The sequence below is a fragment of the Xiphias gladius genome, chromosome 15 (genome assembly GCF_016859285.1).
Source record: "Xiphias gladius isolate SHS-SW01 ecotype Sanya breed wild chromosome 15, ASM1685928v1, whole genome shotgun sequence".
Lineage (NCBI taxonomy): Eukaryota > Metazoa > Chordata > Actinopteri > Istiophoriformes > Xiphiidae > Xiphias > Xiphias gladius.
In genome coordinates this window covers 28,749,192-28,773,225 of record NC_053414.1, presented here as the reverse complement: position 1 = coordinate 28,773,225, position 24,034 = coordinate 28,749,192, and the positions used below count along the sequence as shown (strand labels likewise).

General features: G+C 40.1%; 2 protein-coding genes across 7 annotated transcripts in view; both read right to left on the bottom strand.

Moving 5' to 3' along the window:
- LOC120800777 (endonuclease V-like) overlaps nt 1-5,148 on the bottom strand; it is a 65,005-nt gene extending 59,857 nt beyond the window's left edge. For all 5 annotated transcript variants that reach the window (XM_040147121.1, XM_040147124.1, XM_040147122.1 and 2 more), the window contains exons 1-2: nt 4,977-5,148; nt 3,715-3,886 (exon numbers count right to left, since the gene is read on the bottom strand). In XM_040147121.1, the coding sequence (XP_040003055.1) occupies nt 3,715-3,886; nt 4,977-5,020 (216 nt within the window). In that variant the 5' untranslated portion in view covers nt 5,021-5,148. The remainder of the gene's footprint in view (nt 1-3,714; nt 3,887-4,976) is intronic.
- A 2,142-nt stretch (nt 5,149-7,290) lies between these two features.
- Nucleotides 7,291-24,034, bottom strand: part of si:dkey-237i9.1 (SEC14-like protein 1) — a 32,096-nt gene continuing 15,352 nt past the window's right edge. Inside the window, exons 3-17 of one of the 2 annotated variants that reach the window (XM_040145591.1) lie at nt 21,043-21,192; nt 20,674-20,805; nt 18,852-18,980; nt 18,019-18,292; nt 17,648-17,757; nt 17,159-17,348; nt 16,457-16,545; nt 16,097-16,167; nt 14,810-14,981; nt 14,343-14,477; nt 14,041-14,175; nt 13,120-13,371; nt 12,841-13,019; nt 12,404-12,430; nt 7,291-9,914 (exon numbers count right to left, since the gene is read on the bottom strand). In XM_040145591.1, coding sequence (XP_040001525.1) covers nt 9,809-9,914; nt 12,404-12,430; nt 12,841-13,019; nt 13,120-13,371; nt 14,041-14,175; nt 14,343-14,477; nt 14,810-14,981; nt 16,097-16,167; nt 16,457-16,545; nt 17,159-17,348; nt 17,648-17,757; nt 18,019-18,292; nt 18,852-18,980; nt 20,674-20,805; nt 21,043-21,192 — 2,151 coding nt within the window. In that variant the 3' untranslated portion in view covers nt 7,291-9,808. The remainder of the gene's footprint in view (nt 9,915-12,403; nt 12,431-12,840; nt 13,020-13,119; nt 13,372-14,040; nt 14,176-14,342; nt 14,478-14,809; nt 14,982-16,096; nt 16,168-16,456; nt 16,546-17,158; nt 17,349-17,647; nt 17,758-18,018; nt 18,293-18,851; nt 18,981-20,673; nt 20,806-21,042; nt 21,193-24,034) is intronic. The other variant, XM_040145592.1, reaches the window with a different exon arrangement.

The window sequence follows — 24,034 nt, the reverse complement described above, 5'->3', positions numbered from 1 at the left end:
GTAAACATATCTCCCATGATGAACTTTTCACTGAGTATTAATAGGGATCAGGAGCCCAAAAGCCGCAATGCTCTGGTCCTGAAGTTGCTCGACTACTTTCTGACCAGTTTGAAAAATCTTCTTCTGTTCACAGTGTGACGTTGTGCCAAGGTCTCAGATGCTTTATTATTAGACACAAACATCTTTTGTCAAGGTTTTGACCAGTGGCTACAAATGAAACGTGCAAGAGCTCTCTATTGTGGATGGCGACAAGCCCACGCAGCCTTGACACATGTATGTTTTTTGAATAGACTTAGAGCTATTAGAAATCAGGGCTATCTATCAAATACCTTTTGGGATATGTCATTGTTGTAATTTTAAGAGCAATGACCTTCACCCCCCTTTGCAAAACAGCGGTGAAAAAACATTGCCTCGTGGTATGCAGGAAAGTATTGTTGCCAAGAATTTCAATAACTTGTGCTGCTCACAATGAATTTGTTTTTATTATACAGTTTAAAAAGTGATAAGGATCCTATTTAACTGCAAACTTCACAATAAAGGTAAAAAACTTTTACCTTTTTTCTATAAGAAATCTGCAGCAGTGGACACACTGTGCATCATGTTACTGATATTACTTTGTGTCACAAATGGCCTAAGGTGGCAGTGTTAAAAGTAAACTGAAAGCAAGCAGGGGACATAATCACATTATTGGACAGCATTTCTGAGCAACATTTCATTAGCCTGGTTGGGTCCATGTATCAACAACGTACACTGACAAATGTCATTAATTATAATGGGTTATATAATAGGAAGGTGCCAGCAGCTCTCGGTTATGCACAGTTTGTGAATGGCTGCAAAGAAAAGTAAATTAAAGGAAAATTGGGTCTGCCAAGGTCACTCTAACAACAGCCGGTTTAACAAGACTCGACCTTGAGCTGTTTGGTATATTAAATCACAGCTCTGCTGTGTATTAACATTGCTTTCTATACTTGACAAGTCTACTTTTGTGGCTTAGGTTGACTTGAAAAAATGTATGTAGATTAGACATCGGCCACTTTATTGGTAAGGAATATTAAAATCCATTGCATTTATCAGGGGCGACACAGATTAAGTCATTAGAAGATAGTTTTACAAAATTCAGTAACATTCAAAATTCCCTTTGGAGTTTGGATGTTTTTTTTGTTTTGTTTTTTTGGGGGGATTTTTTTGACACAAGGTTTGAGAAACAACCACTTTCCCATATTTCACAGATAATTCAGAATTCCTTCATGATAATTGAGGGAACATTTGCTATTACAGCCTATTTGGCATTTCTGTATCATAATATTACAACCACCAGCCATTATCTGCTATAGCAGGAACATTTGTCTTGATTCTACATTGTTGATCCTCATTTTCTCATTATACAATGGCCAAAATACAATTTTTACAAATTGGAAAAATGGCTTAAAATAATGTAAATATAGGTTAAACTTAAAGCTGCTATAATCAATATTTCTGTGCTAAAAATCGATCAAATGACCAGGCACAATGTGAAAGGTGTCACTCGTAGTGAGGTTATCTGCTTTCTCTGCAGGACTTTGACTATCGCATGGGAACCCCTTGCAGAGGCCATAAGGCTAAATTAATCTGTTAGGGGTGTCACAATGCATCGTCGGAAAAACAAAATGTTAGTTTTTGCTGATGAAATTCTGGTTCTGACATCAGACCCACAGTAGTCTGGGCCTCTGATTTTGGATTTGGTTAACTCATCACCCCCCAAAAAAATCTAAAATATCTGATGAAATCTGTTCATTTCGGCCCAGCTTTGAAAAAGAGACACCTCCTTCTCAAAGGTTGGGACACAACTGCAGATCTCATTATGGAGGAGAACTCAAACTATAAAAATGGTTATAGCTCCCAAAAAGAACTACCTTCTACCTTCTGAGTATGCTACGTCTGAGTGTACCAGTGACCCCATTTAAAAAATAATGATAATAATAAATATAAAATGTTTAGCCAAGTTATTTGGGCTGGGAAAGGGCTAGGGTGAAGTTAACAAGACTACAGGCTAAAAGAGAATGTGAAGGGCTGAGACTTCCTTATATGAGACTTTACCAGGAATCATTCGAGGGGGCTCAGATAGTCTCCCTTTCCTCAAGTAGAGATGACAGACCTCTGTGGGTAGATTTCGACGAGGAAGTGAATGCCAAATTCAGGGCAGCAGACTATTTGAGCAAGTGTATCGAGAACCAAATGATCTCTCACTCTAGGAATATACAGTATGGCATCATATACACAAAAAGAAGGATCATCTCCCTTCCTGGTAGGATCAGCTTCAATATGGAATAATCCAAAATAGAAAATAGGAGGGAAGGTGTTCTTTTGGAGAGAGTGGCACACTAAGGGGGTCAAGATCATTGGATGTCTGTATCATAACAATAACTTAAGAACATTTGAAGATTTAGAGAACTCTACAATCTGCAGAAACCCTACCTTGGGAATGGCTCACAGCCCTATCAGTAACTGCCTCTTATTAGCGACTGATATGCAAAATAAATGGGAAAATGGACACCTACGCAGGAATCTGGGACCCATTTTTAACACGGATCAGGGAGACAAAACCTAAGTTAAATCTGACGTACACATTTTTTTAAAAGCCGGACGGGGATAGCGTTATGGGATGGGAGAAAATTGTTTCCTTTCAGATCAAGTATTCACTTAGGTATTTTTATATGTATACATATGTGTACTAATAGGGTATGTGTACGTAGAGTAGGTAAATATGTATTATATATGTACGTGTATATACGTGCATATATATCATTATTATTATCATGGTTTAGTTTGCTGTATTTTTAATTTTAATTTTAATTTTAAATGTAGCTTTTACCATCTTTAATTTCATTTGATTTGTACCTGCTGTTTTGTGTGTGTGTGTGTGTGTGTGTGTGTGTGTGTGTGTGTGTGTGTGTGTGTGATTGCCCATCTGTAATACGCATTGTTATTGGATGCCTGTGAAGGAACCAATAGAAAAATCAAAACTGAAACAAACAAACAAACAAACAAACAAATCAGTTGGACAAGCTGAGGCTAATTTACTTTATAAATAATGTTCATGTCTTAGTGACCCATACGCAGTAAGATCTCTGCTCTTGATTCACTCATGGAAAAGAGGAGGGAAGCATTAAATGGAAGTATTTCTTCAGCTAATTTCAAATAAGATACGTGTTTGGATTGATTACAGAACATTCTTATTAGATAAGCTCAGCTGTTACTTACACTTTGCTTCTTCTTTGAAAAGGATCTGATGTCTTAATTTGCATTTCTGCCTCACAAATTAGCTCACACTTAACCACTGAAATTTGAAAATAATATCAACTGATATTACTTTTGTCCAGTGAAGACGTTTTCAATTCAGTGACATTTGAAGCCTTTAAGCTATAAATACTTACTGTTTCGGATTCACCACCGCTCATCACCAGCCCCACTACCGCTGCTGCCAGGCTGCAGCTGGTCAACAAATGCGTACCACAGTCTGAAGTTGAGGGATGCCATAGCCTAGTCGAGTATCCCACATATCCCAGTCTTTTCACACTTTATCATAATAACCAACATTCTGCAGAAAAAACATAAATCTGGCAACTCATAGTTGTTGCATAGACCTCTCACAGAGAGGGGAGTTAAAAAGGCAAAATCGTTTGAGATTCCTAAGTTCATTTGTAATTACTGGGTGTAGTGAGGGGGACCGCTCACCTCCAGGTCCGGGTAGCTGAGTACCACAAGCTGGGCGCAGGCATTGATGTCGTCCCCTTTGATGAAGGAGAGGTCCACTCCACCAACTCTCTCCAGGCCCGAGAAGTCCGGACTCGTCTGCCAGTCCTCAGTGTCCTCCTCCACTACCTGCTGTCTCAAACGGGCCTGCTCACTGCACAAAGAGCAGCAGTAGTAGCAGACTCAGTGACTCACTGAGCAAACCCCTTGAGATATGTTTACATTAGTAATATTGCTAAAAGTCAACAACAGAGCTATTATTTTTTTTAATTATAATCCACTGAAAAACACACTTTTCATTCAAAAGTCGAACTGTAGCTACCATTCAGCTACACCAAGGCCGTGTCCTCTGTAATATTTTGGGGAATTTGTGGGTGTAATGACATGGGGAGTTTAAATTCTAACATTACACACATTTTACACATATTGGGTTTTTACAGCTTACTGTGATATATACTAAATGCGATCGTTTTTAGGCCATCAAAAATCATTTAGTATTTGATTCATCGGAATCAAAAGAAATGATTTAGAATGAATGAATAAAAGGCAACAATACTGACCTTTTTACTTCTAAGAAAAATTGCACAGCCTTTGGCTGATGGCTGATCAAAACTTTCTTACAGTAGGTTTTAGGTCTAAGGTTTCTTCTGCACAAAAGGTACACCCCTCTACTTTGAGACCAGGGATTTATGAAGCAGACTTTGTGATTGTTGGTGACAAAAAAACAGGTTTAGTTATATCTGGGCTGAGACTGAACAACCTGTAAGATAAACTAGGCTCAGGGCTCACACCTCTCTCAGCTGGACTTAAACCAGCTCCACAGGCACACACACACACACACACACACACACACACACACACACACACACACACACAGACACACACAAACACACAAATCTGAGCTGGAGATGGCAGGCGGCATAAGGACATAATACAGAATCATGGTGTTATCACTGGCCTTGTCATTACAAACTCGCAAATCAATGGCTGCCGAGGGGTGGTGGCACAGGTCCAGAGCTGCCGGCAGGCAGGAGTTACAGGGGGACGGGGACACAGACAAATGCGGTAACATCTGTCGGCACCTGGTGGACTCTGGTTTGTTTTTTTAACAAGCTCCTACCTCAAGTTAGCAAATACTAACTAATGGCTACACGCCTGAAAATAAGTGCCTTAGAAATGAATTGTACTGGGTGTAGTTTACTGGATAAAGTTCAGGTATATAAACGACAAGAGTAGCGTCTGACCTTTCCCACTGTTTGACCACATCTCCTGCCGGAGGAGCAGACATCTGTGTCAGCCCGGTGGAGAGGAGGCACTCAGCGGCGAAAAGTTTTTCGTTTTGTTTTTGTTTTTTTTTTAATGTAAGATGAAACTGACAGAAGCAACGTTAGGACCGAACGTTGTTTTGCTTCCGTGTCCGGACGTCACTGGCGGGGCGGAGCCTGCGTTTAGAGTCAGTGTGGGGTTATGCGGGTAAATACTGTCATCTAGTGGTTCAAGGGGGAAGTTATGCCATCTGGACCAGGATCAGAGACAGTTCCACCAAGACTCCAAAATCTGATCATTGGATAGTTTTGTGATTAAAAAAGAACATAGTGAGTAACAGTTCATATATGATCACTGCAATTAGTCCTAATAGAGAGATGACAATGACTGGAAAAAATACGGAAAGAAGGAGATGTTACACCTCACTCCACTGCAGAAAAAATCCCGAAGGGACGAGCTGCAGTCTCTTGAAATTAAGCAGAAAGAGTTGGATATCGAAATTAATGTTTTGGGGTTTGTTTGTTTTTTGAAAGGCAGATGAAGTGAATGGTGATCCATTACACAAGCAATACTTGTTAAAGTGCTGGGATGCTGAAATGAACAAAGTTGCCCTGAGGTCAAAACAGGAACTCTGCATGGACCAAGACCAACATGTCTACTGTTGAGCATAATCCGCCAGACTACTGGCAAACCATGATGCAACAAGATCACTCCTAAAGATAGAAACTAGACAATTATATTAGAACAGTGTGACAGATACAAGAGGACAGAAAGAGGATGCAATGGCACATATGAGCTCATCTTCCAGTGAAGACATTTTCACCACTGAAACTGTTGATTCAGCCGAACGATCCCTAAAATGTCTTGTGCACGTAAGACAGCAGGGTACAACAAATCCAACATTTCTATGATATAACTACAGATATAGCTACTATAACAGCAGAACTTATTTTACCTGTTGAACTTTTATGGTAAATTTCATCTATTTCATGTTATATGCAAAATACGGTGCACCTCAGGGTTCTGTTCCTAGCCCTCTGCTCTTCTTTCTAATTCACCTCTAGCCCGAATTATATGTAGTTAATTTCCACTGCTAAACTGATAATATTCATAATTACACCAATAATAGGCAATTCAAGGCTTAATTGGCTGCTGTAAAAACTGGATGTTATGAAACTTCCTTCTTCTAAATTCTGGAAAATGGGAGATGCTGGTTATTAAACAGATAACCATTTCCTGCCGACTGTGGTTTCTGCCAAGAATCTTGGTGTTACTTTTGATCCTTCTCTATCCTTGATCTGTATCTTAAAAACAAAAACAAAAAAACAGAACTACCTTTTTCCACCTACATACATTAACTTTGACCTGATCTGAAGTTACAGCAGCACTGAGAGTATCCGTGAGGAAAATTCAGATGGGAAAACAGCAGTTTGCAAATGCGGAAATTAAGGTCAGTGGGGAAAGATCATTATTGAAGTCAGTGATGTAGAAAACATGAAACCCATTTTCGTGATTCAGATTAATTAAGAATGCATAAAAATAAAAGCAGGCAGTGGCATAGTGATTACAAAATGTAGGGAGACACAATGATACAATTTTGTGCAATATGTCATTAGACAATGCAAACAATTAAAGATTTCAAGTTTGGTAATTAGTGCATTTTGTTATTTTTAGTCAATCTCAAATTTAAGGAAAAACTGATCATAAGCAGTCGTTCTATAAAATGTTTTAAAAGATAGTATGCACTCTACTTTGTGATCACACAATGAAAACTACCAATGCCACAGGGCAAACACAAATGAATTTGACACAAGTTCATGTAATTTTTCATAATTCAAGTTTAATGTTTTCAAAACATGTAAAGGCGCCATATTCTCATTAATCCAAACTTGTACTTTTTACATAATGTCTCACATTAAGGTAAAGAGAAGATATGCAATGATGTCAGAAAAGGAAGCAGAGAGATAGAGAAATGTGTTGAACGGTCAAGACAAACAGTTATAGCCCTCATTGTCAATGAGATCTTGATGAATCATGTTCAGTATTTGTGCCTATGGCTTCAATCAAAGGTCCACTCTGCATTCTAAGATATACACAATTAAAAGTGTTTGAAAACAAAACCTGCAAAACTGGAGTGTACAGTGACAAACAGTAGATACACACACACAGACAGAGAGAGAGAGAGAGAGAGAGAGAGAGAGAGAGAGAGAGAGAGAGAGAGAGAGAGAGAGAGATATATATATATATATATATATATATATATATATATATATATATAAAAAAAAAAGGAAATATAAGAATAGTTAGGTCCGAACTGATGCTGCTTGTTGTTTCATCAGTGGAACCATTGAAGAAGTGGAAATCCAGTCTCCTGAAGAAATAACCTGGTGAAGGAAAGTTAGTTCTGTGGTTGTGGACATGCTTCAGAGAGTGAGAAGAGACCGAGTAGAGAAACACACCTGCCCTAAGGATCAGAGAGTGTTTATACATATTTTAAAGGCATATCTTTTATGCCATTGTTTCTAACATTCATCCTTTTACACCATCATACGCAACTTATAGCCCTCAATCTGAGGTGGTCCTTTTTCTCAGTAAAGCATTTCATGTTATTGCAGTTAATGACATATAGTTACCACATGTTAACCCTTGACCTTTCATTTACAGTTAAAAACTAGCAGTTTCATGTATCAAAAAAAAACAGGCAAGGCCAGCATTTTCAGGAGAAAGCCTCCGTCTTTATCTGTTTTTTTGTTTGTTTGTTTTTGCTGTCAGCTGCACTCGGTTACCATGGCAACAGCACTTGATGACCCTTGGCAATGGTGATCATTACTGCCCTCTACAGGCGGTCAGATCTATGTGAAGTCATCAATGCTTATTAACCAAATAAACTGTATTAAAAAACTGTTGCATGGATGTGTTGCATTTAGAAATGTTATTTCAATTCACAATCGCTCATCTATTACAGTGGTGACCTTGGGGGGAAGAAAAAAAAAAAAATCAGGTACGTTTATAAGTGATGCTTACAAAGGCTAAAATGGTATTTATTGACACATGGCTCTTAGAATGGCTTTCTTAATTTTTAAATAGATCTGTAAACCCAATCACCACGTGAGCATGCAGTAACACACCACACTGATCCCCCCCCCCCATATCAAGCGTTCACCTCTGAAAAACCGTAACAAACTCCACCCAACACTAGCACATGTACAGTTTCAATATGTTGTCTACTGGCGCACCATCAAATGATAATCAGAAAGCAACATTCATCCCTAATGCACACTGAAATCTACATCACTCTGAAAAACAAGTAGAGAATGATGGCAGTACTGCCCAATTCCACCACAAACCTCCAAATTCAGGCATTTCATTGGTTAGCAAGTGCTAACCAATCAGTAGCACATTCACAAATCAGTGACAAGGCATCTCCTTGACGACTTGATTTTGACTTGAGTTCCCTAAATTGTGCAGACGCCGGACATAAAGCAAACTCCTGTGGTCATTCCAGGTAATGACTACTGAATTTTTCAATGTATGAGGATAATAAACCATGTCCAGGAGAAAAATCTGGTAAGTTATTTTTGTTTCTCTCCTGAAATAACGGTAACACAGACTGTAATATGTTGATGATAATGTTAATGCCACAGAGTTCTGCGTTTTACTGGCTCAGTTTGCCTGTCTGTCTGCCTGTACACAATAAAAAGGTCATCTGCAATCAGCACCCATGATCCTCAACATACATCTTAAAGATAAATAAAAATATTTCACACAGTAGAAAGTCAAACTTGTGTTATTGCTTCTAGCGGATTACTTCGCTAAGAGTCAGACCCGGGTCAAATAGTCAAATGCTTTTCAGGGTGTGATAAAGCCCTTGTGGGACACATGGCTGGGCTTCGCCACATAAGTCAACAAAATTAATGCCAGAAAGCTCACACAGCCACAGGAAAGCATCTCAATTTTCCTGTCAACTGGTAACTTTGCTGTCACCATCTGTGTTGTCATGATTCAGTGAGCTCCACCCACTCCGTTAACGCCGTACAGTTTGAAAAAAAACAAACAAAACAAAACATTATTTGCAGGTGATATTCGACCCAGGTCTAGTTAAGAGTTTACCCCACCCACATTTGACCTATAAACAGTTCACCAGATCGAACAAACCCCTCTGGTTACAATATGGCAAACACTGTAAATTTTTGCAAGTCATCAAACGTGTGTGTGTATGTTTATGTGTTGGTGGTGTTTTTTGTATGTAACAGCAGATCCAGTCTCTTCAGCCAACGCACATGAATGAGGTATGCGTCTTCTGATTACTGTTTATGTGGATGTATATGTAAATGCATATATGTAACAGCGCCTCCAGTGTCGTCATCCAGTCCCGTCGCTCCCAGGTTAAGAATATTGCTTCTTTCAGCTTCCAGTGCCACAAAGGCACCTAAACTCAACTCTTGACCTTTAACCTTTCCACCCTGCACGAGAAATGACGCAAACAAACATTCCATTAATGTTGTGATTCAAACTGCTAACTAGCAGAGATGCCCGGCATGAGAAATATATGACCTTTGTGCAAAAATCAGCCCTTTAAATTGTACTCAGTCTCTGTTTTTTTCTTTTTGCCTCAGATTTTTTAAGTCTTTGTCTTCTGTTTGTGCAAGCATGCTTCAGTTCCATAGAGACTGGCTGTGCAATAGGAACAGAGTCCAAAGAGAAGGAAGAGGAGGAGGGGCAGGAGAAGAGTTGGCTTCGGTGTTGATGGTAAGGGCAGTGGACATTTTTGGGGGGGTCTGGGGTATTTGATGTCCTCTGCATCCATTTTCTACCTGGAGATCATCGAGCTGGACTGCGATTGGCTCGAGGAGGTGGTGGCGGCGCTGAGCTGAGAGAAGCCGCTGTGGCTTGACTCCAGGCTGGTCATCGAACCCCTGAGAGAGGAGACAGAGACCCAGATAACATGTGAGGGGACACACACCAGCTAATTAGAATCCAACACCTGAGCAACCCCAGTCTGCAACTGAATGAATCCTGTTTGTACAACTCGTGCTCATGATGCAGAACCATGCAGCCATTTCAAACCGACTGGAGGACAATTAATTCACACTGTGACACATACCACTCAGGCTCTGCCATGGGCTGCAACAACCAACAGTGTATAGGAAAAGAGACTTAGGATATGTGTGAGAGGATATCAAAATGCCAAATACTTTCTTGCTTAAGTTCAGGGTATTTTGTTGAGGACAGGAGCAGATCCACTCTGTCTCACATGCAAATCCAAAAAGCCTTTGGTGTTATGGCTTCCTTGCATGTCTGAAGGCTTAGCTGCCTATGGCAAAGCATTAACTATTTTTAACTTTTTTTTTTTACTGTTTTTTGCATTAACCTCTGCATGAATAAGTAAAAACGGGTTTTATCAAAATATATGTAGTAGGAGGTTACTTGGTGCATTTGTTTGAATCAAAAAGTCAATATCAAGTCATCATGTAAATTTATGAAGCCCATGTCTACAATGTATCACATACACCCAGCTGGCAGTTTATTAGGTACACCTGGCTACAACTAATGCTGTCTAATGAAACTGTCCTGCTTCAGTTTGTGGTGCTGTTGGATAGTATTGCGTTATACGGAGTGTTGTGTGTTTCCAATTTTTTTGTCCACTCCATTCATCACTGACAGCATGCTAAACAAGAGAAAGTCTCTATATAATTCAATACTGTTCCACAGCACCACAAAGACTGCACCCTCCAAAATTATACCGTTGAATCAACACCTCTCTAAAACAAATTTAATAAAAACTGAAGATTATAATTTTCATGAAGGGAAGTTTTATTTCAGGACTGTTATATCAGACTGCCTTAGTTTTAGCTAGGTGTACCTAATGAATTGGTAACTGAGTGTATAACCACATAATACATGACAACACATGAAAATGCATTAGCGTGTCTGTATTAACAGCTGAATATAATCATAATACTTCAAAAACTCAAATATGGCAGTATTTTTTTTATATTATAGTATAATAGTATAATGACTTTCCCCTTTTTTTATTAAAGGTTATAAAATCTTAGAGGAGAGCAGCCACACTGCCTTCATTATATTTAAATAAAGCACCATGATGTTGGTAAGACCTTATTATCTTTAAAGCAAACAGTTTAAGTCATTATGAGCAACCCTGATACTTAACCTTGGAAAGTATAATGTAGAGCAGCTACTAGTAACTACATTTATTTTGGAAATATCAGGAAAAAAAAAAAAAAAAAAAGTCCATTGAACGTTCAACCTGTACAAATCTCAAAAATTGGAAATTATATAAAACTGCAAATACGATACAAATTCATTTCAGTAGTAGTATTATGATCATATTTGTAATGTAATTTTGTTATTCGCCAACCTATCGGAGTGGTTCTAACCTGGGAGCCAAGAGCCTCCAAGGAGATACTGGATGCTTAAGTATGTATTGCTATTACGTAAAATTCGTATTTATTACTTTTTTCAAAGTTTTGCTTTGTTTTTTTTTCAACTGGGTAACATATTGATACTTTTACCTCTTTAGACTTCTAAAATCCTTCAAATTTAACAGTTCATTACAGTTCTTAGGTTGCACTGCTCATAACCATGTCCATAGTAATGCGATGTTGAAGTTTCAAGGGGTAACAAGCAAAATAAGGTTGGGAGTCTTAATGCATTAAAAATATGTGGCATGTGTTTATAGGTTGCTATGCAGCTACTTATAATACATTACAGACATGGCAAAAGAAAGGGTTACTTAAATTTAATATTTACTTAGATTAGGTGGGTCTTTTTTAGATATTTCAACCAAATATGTAAACCAAAAGCAAAACAATCTGTTAAATACTACTAGAATGGGTTAGAAGGTGATCAAGTCTGTTTTAGAAGGCAAAGTAAAATGAAACAGCAGGTAAACTGAAAGCAGAGTGAGATTCCATAGGTTGGTGGTACACATGGATGAGTGTAGAAAAAACAAATATGATTGCCAGGAAATGTCTTTGGATGTGGGTAAACAAGTGCACGTGTTGGTGTGTGTGTGTGTGTGTGTGTGTGTGTGTGTGTGTGTGTGCGTGTGTGCTTGGATATACAGTAGTTGACCACAAGTGTGCTGAACATAACCCAATCTAAGATTCCTCATATTGTTAGTCATGCAAGCAGGGTGACTGAAGCCAGCAAGTTAGACTGTGGTCTCAGTGCAAGGATACTTTCTTCAGTGTGAATAAAGCAACAACTTCCTTTTAGCCAACGCTAAAAATTGTAAATTATAAGCAAGAACAGATGCCAACAAGCATCTCTTCGCTGCATCCGAAGCATGACTGCCATGGGGGCCGTTCAGGTTAGCAGCCAAAAGCAGCAATAATGATAAGCTAGTGCTAAAGGAAAAAGGGGCAAACACTGAACCACTTACAAACTCTGCACATCACAGCAAGCGGTTCTTCACAGGAAGAAGACAGAGCAGAGGAGGAGGAGGAGGAGGGGGTTGTGAGAGATAGAACAGGAGCGGATTGGAAAGAAAAAGTTGGATTAAAAGAAGTTTCCGAGGGAGGTAAGCATCCTCATTTCAAACTCTGTGGCTAAAAAAATCATGATGCTCATAAGGCATTTTAGCAACATTACAGATTTAATCATACGTGTCTGTGTAGTCGGTTGTAGAGGGGAAAAACTGAAAGATGACAGGAATGAAAAATGAGCAATCATAAAAGAATAATGTTTGAAATTAAAACTCATGGTAAAATACCTTAAAAACAGCAAAAATATGGACCCATACACATACTACATGTATACAGCATGGACACAAATGTATGTTTTTGTCATTCATTCACACACTCAAACTGAGTTACCAACCTGAAGTCCTCAGAGCCCAACACTTCGGTGTAATACATGACTTTACACTTGTGCGAGGAGACCTGCAGGGTGGCCAGCACGTCGTCCACTCGGGGCATGTTGGTGGCTGAGCAGGCTGGCATGTTGTGGAACTTCCACTGGAGGATGTAGAAACCTGGCCATCGTGTTATATGAGAGCCCTGAGGAGAGGGTACCGACAATTTCAACGACTGGCAAGCAAAAACAACCCGGAAAATATATTTTTAAAATACTGTGGTGCTCTCAATCCTGGATCCTCACCTGCACACTCTCTCCTTCCTTGCAGGTGAGTGGGGACTCGACCATGCTGTAATCTTGCCCCAGCGTCCATGACTTGTCGATAAGCTGGACGTTGTTGCCACCCGGAGAGGTGATGCCATGGGCTCCCAGGGGGTCTTTGCGTGGCGGCTGGGGGGCCCGCTTGGAGTGGTAGATATTGAAAACAACATCGCCTTTGCACACGTCAAAGTCCCAGGTGATGACTGAGGAGGCGTCGATGATTTCTATCAGCAGCTGGTTAGAGGAAAGACAAAAGGGAGGAAAGACAGAAATTGTAATTAAAAGATGTTTCGGGAGAGAAAGACAAGAACCAAACAAAAGTAAAGAGGCACATTTTACCATTCTCTTTAGCTCTTGTTTTCTTATTTTTCTTTACACACATCTTTTCTTTGACAGGATAATGCCAAAGCATTATGGCAGTGAACCTTGCACTCTTTATTAATGCCATTCATAACAGTGGTGTACTTAAAGACGTGAAACTTATATTGTTTTATTCTTTTCATGTTCCTCCATATTTGAGTACCAGCTAAATGTGGCAAAATAGAGGCATCAGTGAGAAAGCTGTGAACATCTGTTTGTGATGGTTACAGGCTCATCACCATGAAATCAAAACTGCGCCCAGAAGGGTGATAATGTATGATGATGCATCTCTCCCTTTGGTATAAATAATGTAACGCAGATTATTCCGCAGATTATGTTTGAAAGTCATGCTACATTTGGTCCAATTTAGGAACCATTAAGCTTTCTTCTACATGTTACAACCACTAGGTGGCAGAACTTTCAACAAAATTTCCATCACAGACATCATGCAGCTCTCTGTTGTCCTGCCCCACATTTATGTAAAACATCTCCACAGGCTTATCATCTTTGCATCCCACTTTGGTGCTCTGTGTGCAGCCTCACCTCGTGTGGAGCTCCCTTGAAGATGCTGGCGCTTTGGTAGATTGTCTCTGTCCACAGGCGGACATCCTCGTTCTCAAGCTCCTCAGCTGTGCGGTACATGGACTTCGGAACCAGGCCGCCTTCTGGTACCTCACACTGCAGAGAAAAAAAAGCATGCATGTCCACGCATGCGCACAGATAAGTACACACATGGAATTGGGTCAGTAAAGGAGGGTGGTCTCAATGTGGGTGGTGTCGTGTCCCAGAAAGTTCAGATTCAAAATTAAAACAGCTACAGGTTTAAATCTTCATCAGACACTCACCATACACTCTCCTCCGAGGAAGTCAGGGATGATCTCCTTGTCGATGTAGTCTAAAAGACCTCCAGGACCCTGGTAGTCGTTGCCTGCATAGATGAGGAACTTCTTGCGAGTGTTTTCATCAATGAATGGACTCACCTAAGGCCAGAGGCAGAAGTGGATGTGAGTCATGGACATCAAAATGGTTGTATCCAAGTTACTGCAGAGCACAAATAAGAATTTACAGCAGTAACAAGAGCAGAACCTAATGTGTGTGTTGTGTGTGGTTGTACACGAGGTTAACACTTTGTAAAGCTTGAATTCGCTAACAGAGACTTTGTTATTTTTAAGGCAATAGGGCTGTTATAATGTGCTGTGATATAGTGATGTTTATGATGTCTCAATGTGTGAAAATATGGATGGACCACACATTCCCACGAGAGGAGGGCAACGTAATGTTCGAGCTAGTGTGTATCCCCCCTGGTTCTCACCAGTGTCCAGAGGACAGGGAAGACTCTGGGGGCTCTCAGGATAAGCAGCCGTCCCAGAGTCTCTGGGTAGTTGGCCTCCACGACCTCGATGATCCTCAGCAGCGCCTTGACTCCTGGTCGCCACAGGTGACGCATGTTCAGTCCCTCTAGATCGACCAGACATGTCCAACAGCTACAGAAGAGGAAGCGAGAGCATTAGAGTGTAGATAAACACATGCCGCAAACACAAACTCACACACACAGATGGGCTACATCCTCTTTCTGACCACTTAGCAGCTGTCACCCTTAAGTGAAGCTTAAGTGGTGAAGGCAATCCTTGCTAATTCTGCCCACCCAGGCCCAACCCCCAAATCTTCCTTTCCCTCAATCTATTCTGGCCGAGAGCTGTGACGTCATAGCCCTTCATAGTTCACATGCCTTCCTGCGTCTTATCTCAGCCACATCCTTTTGAGAGGTTTGAGAGGACACACAGATGACAGATTCCATCTGCGTTCCCTCTCTGTCACTCTCTCAATCACCATCTGAATCAGTGCAATCATAGAAGAGCCTCATGCATTCTTTCCATTTTCAGGCAGATAATACTGCACTGAATCCAAATAGCTTGTATTTAAAAAAAAAAAAGACTAATGTTTGCATCATTTTTCATCTTTTCCACTTAATTCTGCCTTTCTATTGATCTACAACCACATTTAAACTTTTATTGTACTTTTCCTGAGAAACTACTGTTGATCTATGGCTATAACTGATGATTATTTTCATTATCGATTGTTATTTATATATTTTTTTGATAATCATTGTTGATTGTCACTTTGTTCTCTGTCTTATCTGGCACACTGTCCTCTGTGAACCCTTTTTGCCTTGCAGTACATATGCTCATTTTTACTTTTATTATTTGTATTTTTTAGTGCACTCCAGCCGTTTTTAGCAAAGCCTTAAGAGCATGCCACCCTGCATTTCACTGCAAATATTGTATGAGCATGTGGCAGAAAACCCTATAACACTGAATTTAGTTTAGTTCATAAAATGACAGAAAAATAGTGAAAAATGCCCATTACTAGTTCCCAGGGCCCCAGGTGTTTTCAAATTGCTTGTTCTGTCCATCCAACACTCCAATAAATCAGACGATATTCAATTTACAAAAATATTTAACTGAGAGAAAAAGGAAATCCACAAATCTGAGAAAGTTAAATGATTAACAGATTATCAAAATTGCTGCCTATTCATTTTCTGTCGCTCCACTGAATCGCTTACTTTTCAGCTCTACACTTATCTTTACTCAAGATTTACCTGATGGGTCGACCAAACACCTTGGTGTTCTCCTCGCAGCGTCTCAGACCCTCCTCATTGATAGACAGCACCTAAAATGACACAATATGAACTCAATGGTCTATTGGTTTTTCATTTCAAGCATTTGGCTCTCACGGTTGTAACCAGAGCAACTGACAGTGAGTGCAGCATTATAAATAAGCAGACTATTTATACATGTCCTGTACTACATGCATCCTGGTGTTAATACACTTGTGAGGACATGTCACTGCACATTAATTCCCTAACCTGTAATCCAACCACCAACTCCCTGACCTATAAACCAATCGACCCACATTGATACATGCAAACTTTAAGTGTGTTGCAGCTAGTGTTACATACATGTCTGAGCAGAGACTCCTCTCCGAGGGCGCGGACCAGCCCTTTAGTGTCCATCTGGCCCAGCCTCAGGATGTACAACGGACGACCATCTAGAGGGATAAAACAAATATTTACATGATCTATCACACTGTTTACATTCTACAAGACTGTAAGTGGAAAGGTCTGCATTGTTCTGTTGTCTGAGACAATATGTGACGGTGTACACTGAGAAATGCTTTTTAATGTTTTGTCCCCATTGATCCCGTAAAAATACTCGTGGAAAGAATGAAATGAGAAGATTAACTGTTTACTGATGTGGGAAAATAAAAACCACTTAAATTTGATTTAGATTGTCAGCAGTCACCCTGTGTTGTAAATAAGGAGTCTACAGTATCCACCCAAATGAAGAACTTGACTCTGTTTGAGTATGTGTAAGTTATTCGGGTAACCAAGTTGTGACAAAATAGCCTCATGTTTAATTCACGTCCATGGCTTAAGGCTATGGGTTGCTAAGAATGACTTTGGTGTGTGTTTGTGACTTGAAGAATGTAAGAAAATGGTGAACTGAGATCTTCCTCTACGTAGTAGCGCAAACATAGCCGGCCCCAAGATGGCCTACATAAATCAAAAGTGTACGTGAGTTTGCATATGTATGCACACATGAGCATGCAGCATGTTTACATGTTCAACTGTCTTTGAGTGTGGCTGCACATACAAACCTACCTTTGTCATGGTGGTGCCAGCCCCCGGTGTAGTAGTCCTGGAGGACCTGTGGTGAACTCCAGGTCTCCAGCAGGTAGTCCACCTGGTGCTGCTTCCTCCAGGTCAGCGACTGACACAAGATCTCACGAGCCTTGTCTATGTTGAAGTCCCTCGCCCGCAAGAAACGCAGGATGTGCTCGTCTTTAGGGATCTGGGCAGTAAGGGGAGAGCATTTAGCTGTAGTTGATTTGTGAACAATTAAACAAAAATACAACAAAAGAAGAAAACCTTTCACAACTGCCAGTGTCACTGTCACTTTGCTCATTTAAATAGACCATTGATATCACCACAAATGGCAGCTCAGGTAGCCAAATTAGTATGTAAAAAGTAGCTAGTAGCTGTCAGACTAAAATGAGTCAAAATCTGAAACAACTTCACTTTTTGTTTTGTATACCTCTGCAGATGTCCCTGATAATGATCGAATTTGGAGGTGGAAAAATAGTGCATCACCTTTCCCTTGTGCGTCTCCTGCAGCCATTTGCGAAGTCTGATCAGACAGCTCTCCTGCAGGGGGGTCAGGTCACCTAGGTAACGTTTGATGTAGTCTGCATCCAGCTTGTCTGCAACACAAAAACATAACACCTCCGATTAAAATAATTCAGGCAAACAAGGTAAATTGACTCCACTGTCAAGTAATGTACCATACGCCTTCATTGAAACCAAAACCCAATAATGTATTCTTTGAAATTAATATTCTTTAAAAACAGTGGCCTTTTATGGATTACGCTCTAGTTTTGCTCTGCTACAAACACTGTCACTATTACAAATAAGTAAATAAGAAGTGCTGGCATCCATTTTTTCAATCATCTGTAGGAGCAGACCTTCAGGTGTACCAGCCAGGATCTCAGTTAGGCTGTCTGCCTGAAGCACGCTGCTGTCCTGCTTGGAATCCTGAGAGGTGCTGTCCTTGGCGTTGGCGGGCAGAGGAATAGAAACGGTGGGTGTGACCGCAGGCTTGGGGAGGTCAGGTGGGCTGGTGGAGAGGCTGGTTGGCCTGGGGGAAGGCAGAGAAAGGGAGGAGGGAGTCCAGCGTGGTACATGGGTGAGCCCCTCGTCCTGTAGCTCCTTCAGGTAGTATTCAATGATTTCTTTTCCCTGTGAGGAATACACGTGAAGAAAAGAAGCGTGAGAATCATGGCGAGAAAAGCAGAAGAGGCGGTGAATTCAAGGAAATGTGATTTAACAGAGGAATTTGTATTAAAGATCAACAATACTCATGATACTATATCTTCATATGTACTTTATTCAAACGAAGAAAGGCTAAGATTCTGCATATTCATTTTGTATTTCCAACTGAAGTCAGGTGATGAAAACGGGGAATATAAAAGGAATGCTTTCAACATGGCCCACGACCATCCTAAATGAAGGCAGACGACTCACTGGGTCCACACCAAAAGACCCCTGTCCGCTCTTAGATTTGAACCAATTTGCATCTAACTTGTTGGAGGGATGGGGCAAGGGCCAGGGAAGAACCCACTAAATTTTGTTGTGGATCTGGTTAAAGGGACAAATCCAGGAATTTTTAACACTTGTTTGGCCTTAGTGGAGATAAGCGCTCTACTGAATGCCATTCAAGTTAACTTATGTTTCTGTACATACACAGAAAGTACACAGGGAGTATGTACATGTCATTATTAGATGTCACGACGCACACCTTGTTGATACTGCTGGCATACTGTTTCATAGCAATCTTTTCCACTGTGCTCTCGAAGCCGAAGAAGGACTTGATGTCCAGGCTGGCACTCTGCTCAAAGCACGTCCAGTCCTCATTTTCCGAGTGAACCTGTAACAACACATACAACCACATACTGTATTTTACTCTGTATACACATGCAGAAAACAAGGTAACCACATACCCAACTTCACTAGATGAAGATACACACAGAGAAAGCAATTTTCACACTGTACACTGTCAATGAGAGTGTGTGTGCCAGTTTGTCCATATAAAATTAGCCAGCATGCAAACATACAAGAACAATCATGATTCTGGTGTATGATGTAAAGGTTATGAAAGGCAATCTCAAACACAGAACAGAGTGTCACTTTCAGACAAAAACACACAAAAAAAACATCAGGATTAGCTGGTCAGTGTCCTGCTCTATGAAGAGAAACTTATTTTCCATCTATCTTTCAGTTGTTTCTAGCACTGCTGTGGCAGCTCTACAGGGGTGGTGCTTTAGATGGAAAAAAAAAATAAAAATAAAAAAAAAAATCCTTAGAACCTTTTTTCACTGTCATATTGGTACATTCTACGTATATATCTTAACACGTGGTGTTAAGTTAAATTCATTGCGATTCAGGCTACGGTATAATGCATTTTGGAAAGCGGTCAAGAGTTAAATGCTTTCTGAAGGCAGTATGCTGGTATCTTCATTACCCTTGGCTCCCAAAATATTTCAACCTTAGTCAGGTCCATTAGCTCAGTCTAACTGAGCTGTCCATCCTGGTAATGGTCAGCACAGTGTGCTATTCATTTCAATTATATAGCGCTAAATCATATCAGACATTATCTTAGGGCACTTTTCATATAGAGCAGGTATAGGCCGTGCTCTTTATAGTTATATTTACAGAGACCCAACATTCCCCCATGAGCAAGCGCTTGGCAACATCGACAAGGAAAAACTCCCTTTAACAGGAAGAAACCCTGACCAGAACCCGGCTCATGGTGGGCAGCCGTCTGCCCCGACCGGCTGGGTTGAAAGAGAAAGAGAGAGGAAAGAGAACATAGCACAAGGCAGGTTCCACATAAAGATTAATAATAATAATAATAATAATAATAATAATAATAATAATAATAATAATAGGACTTATAACAACAACAATAATAATATTTATTGAAGCAGTGCGTGTTGAGCAGGATTATGGGGCAGTAGGTGGTTTGCAGTTACAGATCCAGACTCTAAAGCACACAATAAGAAACTCTTTGCGACCTTGGGCGTAAAATAAGCACCATAGTTGGCTGGAGGCTAATACTATGTGCTTGACCTCATTAACTCCGAGTACATCCATTTATGAACAGGCAGGTTTGGATGCAATGCCTAGAAGTGGAGCTGCTAGAAAAAGGAAGACATGCTGGTTTCAGATCAGGATTTTTGAGAGCATTCAGCAAGAATATAGAGGACATTATACAGACATGGGCTGGGGTAGCTAGCAACATGCTCATTGCTAGTCTAAACATGGCTTTTTCTGCAGGGAAGCAGTGAAGAGATTAGAGGACGCACAAACATTATCACGGGTGTGCGAGCAGCAGCTTGCCATTCAGCAGCTGAACAACAGCTTCACAGAATGTGTGTGTGTTTGCTCATTTCTCTGTGTAGATAAGTGATTCTGTATAACACAATAGGTTGAGCATGTCACATAAACAGCCAGGATCACGGAGTGATTTTCCCTCTGGGGCCACCTGAGCTAAAAATATACACAATCATGTGTTATAAGCAACTTTTGGATAACAGTACAGCGGTGTGTATGCTACTGACCGAATAGCAGCAGGTCTCATGGATGATGACCCTGTTGGAGAAGGTCTCATTATGGGACTCAATGTGCAGTGTCCTCTCCTTTCGGTTCAATGTGTTTTTCTGGATGAAATAGACGTAGTCCACACCAGCAATCTGCAAATCACATGCAAAAACCCATGTTACAAGAAACTAAACTGACATGAGACCAAATTTAAATGCAGTTTAAGAATTAACCCACCTACATTTCTTATATTGTAAATACATAAGAAATGTGTTAACAAATGAAAAAATAACTTAATCTTCTGACACAGTAATAAGGAGCTGGTAAAAATAACCACAATGCATTGTACTTTAGATGCACACTAGCTGAGGATCAGATGTACAACATACCCTTTTGAGCAGGCGTGGTGCGTCCACATCCAGGGCACAGCGACGCTCAATCCTGTGGGTGGATCCGTCTTCGCTGGTCTCCTCATCCATGACGTCACTCGCTACAAACATGGGGATGAGGTGACAGGTGGGGAATCTGCGCTCATAGGCCTGAAAGAGGTAAGAGAAACATAATTGTCAGTTAACACAGTGGTTTTCAGTCTGAGAACATATCTGAATAAAGCAGGAGAATAGAGGTTTAAATAACTCCAGTATAATTTTTCTACATGCTGTGCAAAGAAAATATAAAAATCTGAAAACACTGGTTGAGATAACACTGATATTACAAAGAAGTTATTGTCTTCAGTGTATTAACGACAGTAGTTGAATGGGTTTTAGATAAAGCCAGCGACAAAATGTCTCCATCTTTTTTTCCAGAGTGTCACAATAGTTTATCAAATTTCACCAACAAAGTCACTTTATTTACTTAATGGGAAAGGAAATGCTTGGCTGAAAACAAAACAAACTGGCTGGTGACTAACATCATATGGCCTCATGTCCCATTAAAACGATAGACTTTCAAGTTTTAAAAAGGAGTAAAGTTTTTTAAACTGCATCCTAAACATGGTATTCTTGTGTAGGGCTCTGAGGTTTTCAGTATTTGGAAAAAGTTTTATTTATAAAGGCTACACTAATGTTAAATTCAATAAATATTAAAGTACCAAGCTATGAGGGCCTGACGAATCTGAGAGAATCAGAGAATAGCTCTGTGCAGCAAACAAGTGAGAGGCTAAACAAAAGCTCTTTTGCTCCTAACTTTGCACTGTTCCAAACCTCTCACTTGAGTTATGCCACAGTAGAAGCGGTTTTTAATTCATTTCAACAAAAGGCTCAATAAACAATAAGAGGCTTTGTGCCGAAGGGCATCACTGTGTCTCCAAATTATGTGTTCTCAGAAATGCAAAACATAGGCAAACTCAGCTTTTGTACGGAGGCCAGCCAGCAGTTATGCAACTGGGCTGTGGCTGGCACAATGTGCGGCAGCACCACCTATTTCTTCCTTTTCTTTATCACCACCATTCTCCCTTCTTGGATCCGGCCGGTGTGGCTGCATAACTGACAAGTCTAAACATTGAGTGATGTGCATGATAAAGTTAGTCATAACACTGAACTAGTCTGAGACTCTTATGTCACATATCCTTGATGCATAAACAAAGAGGATATTTGCTCATTTTTAATAGCTTATGAAAATCCATCCTGAAACTTAAATCTCCAAGACATGAAGGAATGCATTTATCTATGAGAAAATGAGCAAATGGGTGAATGAAATAGATTATAAAAAAGGACCACGGAAGCAAAGATGGAAATAAGGAAAGACAAGATCTACTGTATGGAATGCCGCAGTGCAAACCAATCAGCTGAAAATCTACCACTTCATCAACGGGGACATAGACTGGAAATATACAGGCTGAAAATAAGAGTGCCAGCTGAGATTTAAGCATGAGCAAGAGCGGGGACAGACTGTGCCAAATCAACTCAAAGAGTGGGTGCTTCTCACAAGACTTTTGAATTTGGCTGACTTAGTGTCAGCTGAGCCTTGCTGATAAAGGCGCATTGTTCTGTGGAGCATAGGACAACCCATATGCCCTTGAGGTCCTGTGAAACCCATGTGAATGGAAGATCAGTGTGAAATAAGATGGGGCTTAAAATTCAACAAATCTGAACATAAATTTTAAATTAGATGTTCTTAACCAGAGCCACTTGTCATGACTGATCCATTTGCATGTCAATGTTAACATTATTGTTTCATCTTTGTGACTAGTTTGAACAAAATTGCCTTGTTCAGAACATTTCCACACAAAGAAACAAACACAAGAGTGGGTTTAGATTGTTTAGTATGTTGAGCAGTAGCAGCCATTGTTTTGTGTCCGGATAGGCAGTCAGTAGGGTTCACTAGCTCCTGGCATAACACTGCCAGGACCACTGAACCACTCGGCTGCCTACTGTCCACTGACTGAGTGAATTCTGAGCTGTTTTTCAGCCCTGATGCTCTGGAACACTGGGTGCACGTTTTGTACTGCCGTCAGCACAACAGCGCTGACTGTAAACATTAGTTTCACCCATTAAAAACAACTGCACGTCAACAAAAAACTCAACCACAAATGCCATGTCCTGTCAAAAACACCACTATGTTTCACTCAAACAATAGACTTACATATTGTACAAAAATGTAATAAACAAGTAAGAGGAACAAAAACCCGCCACCAGAGCCTTGTTCTGTTGAAACAAAACAGACAAAACTTAACAAACAGCACGACTTTTATCTGGCCATTGAACAGAAAATAGCCTGACTGTTTTAGTATGAAAAACAGGAAATAGGAAAGTGATGATATAAGGTTATTCTTGAAAAAGGGGATGTAAGGGCATGCTTCAGAATACACAGAGACCCAGTCTGGTCACATCTGATCATCTAATTAGCTCCTACCCTTACCAATAAAGTTAGTATTACACTGAAAATTTTGACCATTATGTGAACAAAACATTGTTTTGCTGTGAATGAATCATTGGTTGAAGCTTATAAACTATTCACTGCAAATAGTGTCACAAGCATAAATACAATAAATGAGTTTTGTACTACAAATGATACTAAAACTACAATACTTGAAAAATTACGTCCATTAACACATCAATCTCTGAAATTCTTGTCTTTTTTTTATCCCTAACAATCAAATACCAAGGTTAACCAGCACTTCAGTGGCTGTTTGCATGAGACATTGTTATGTTAACAAATCCTGAAGCTAGTCTTCCAGGATGTATCAGTTCACCTCTAACAGGATCATGTAAACATTCAGGTCCTTTGACACTCTACAGAGAACATCTTTCAGTCACCCGTAATTTTATGAATTGTTCTGCAGGCACGACTCACAATACACAGCTAAACAAAAGTAAAATAACACTGAGTCAATATTCTGGTCATTTGGCATTTATCCAGATAATTACTTAAGTCTATACT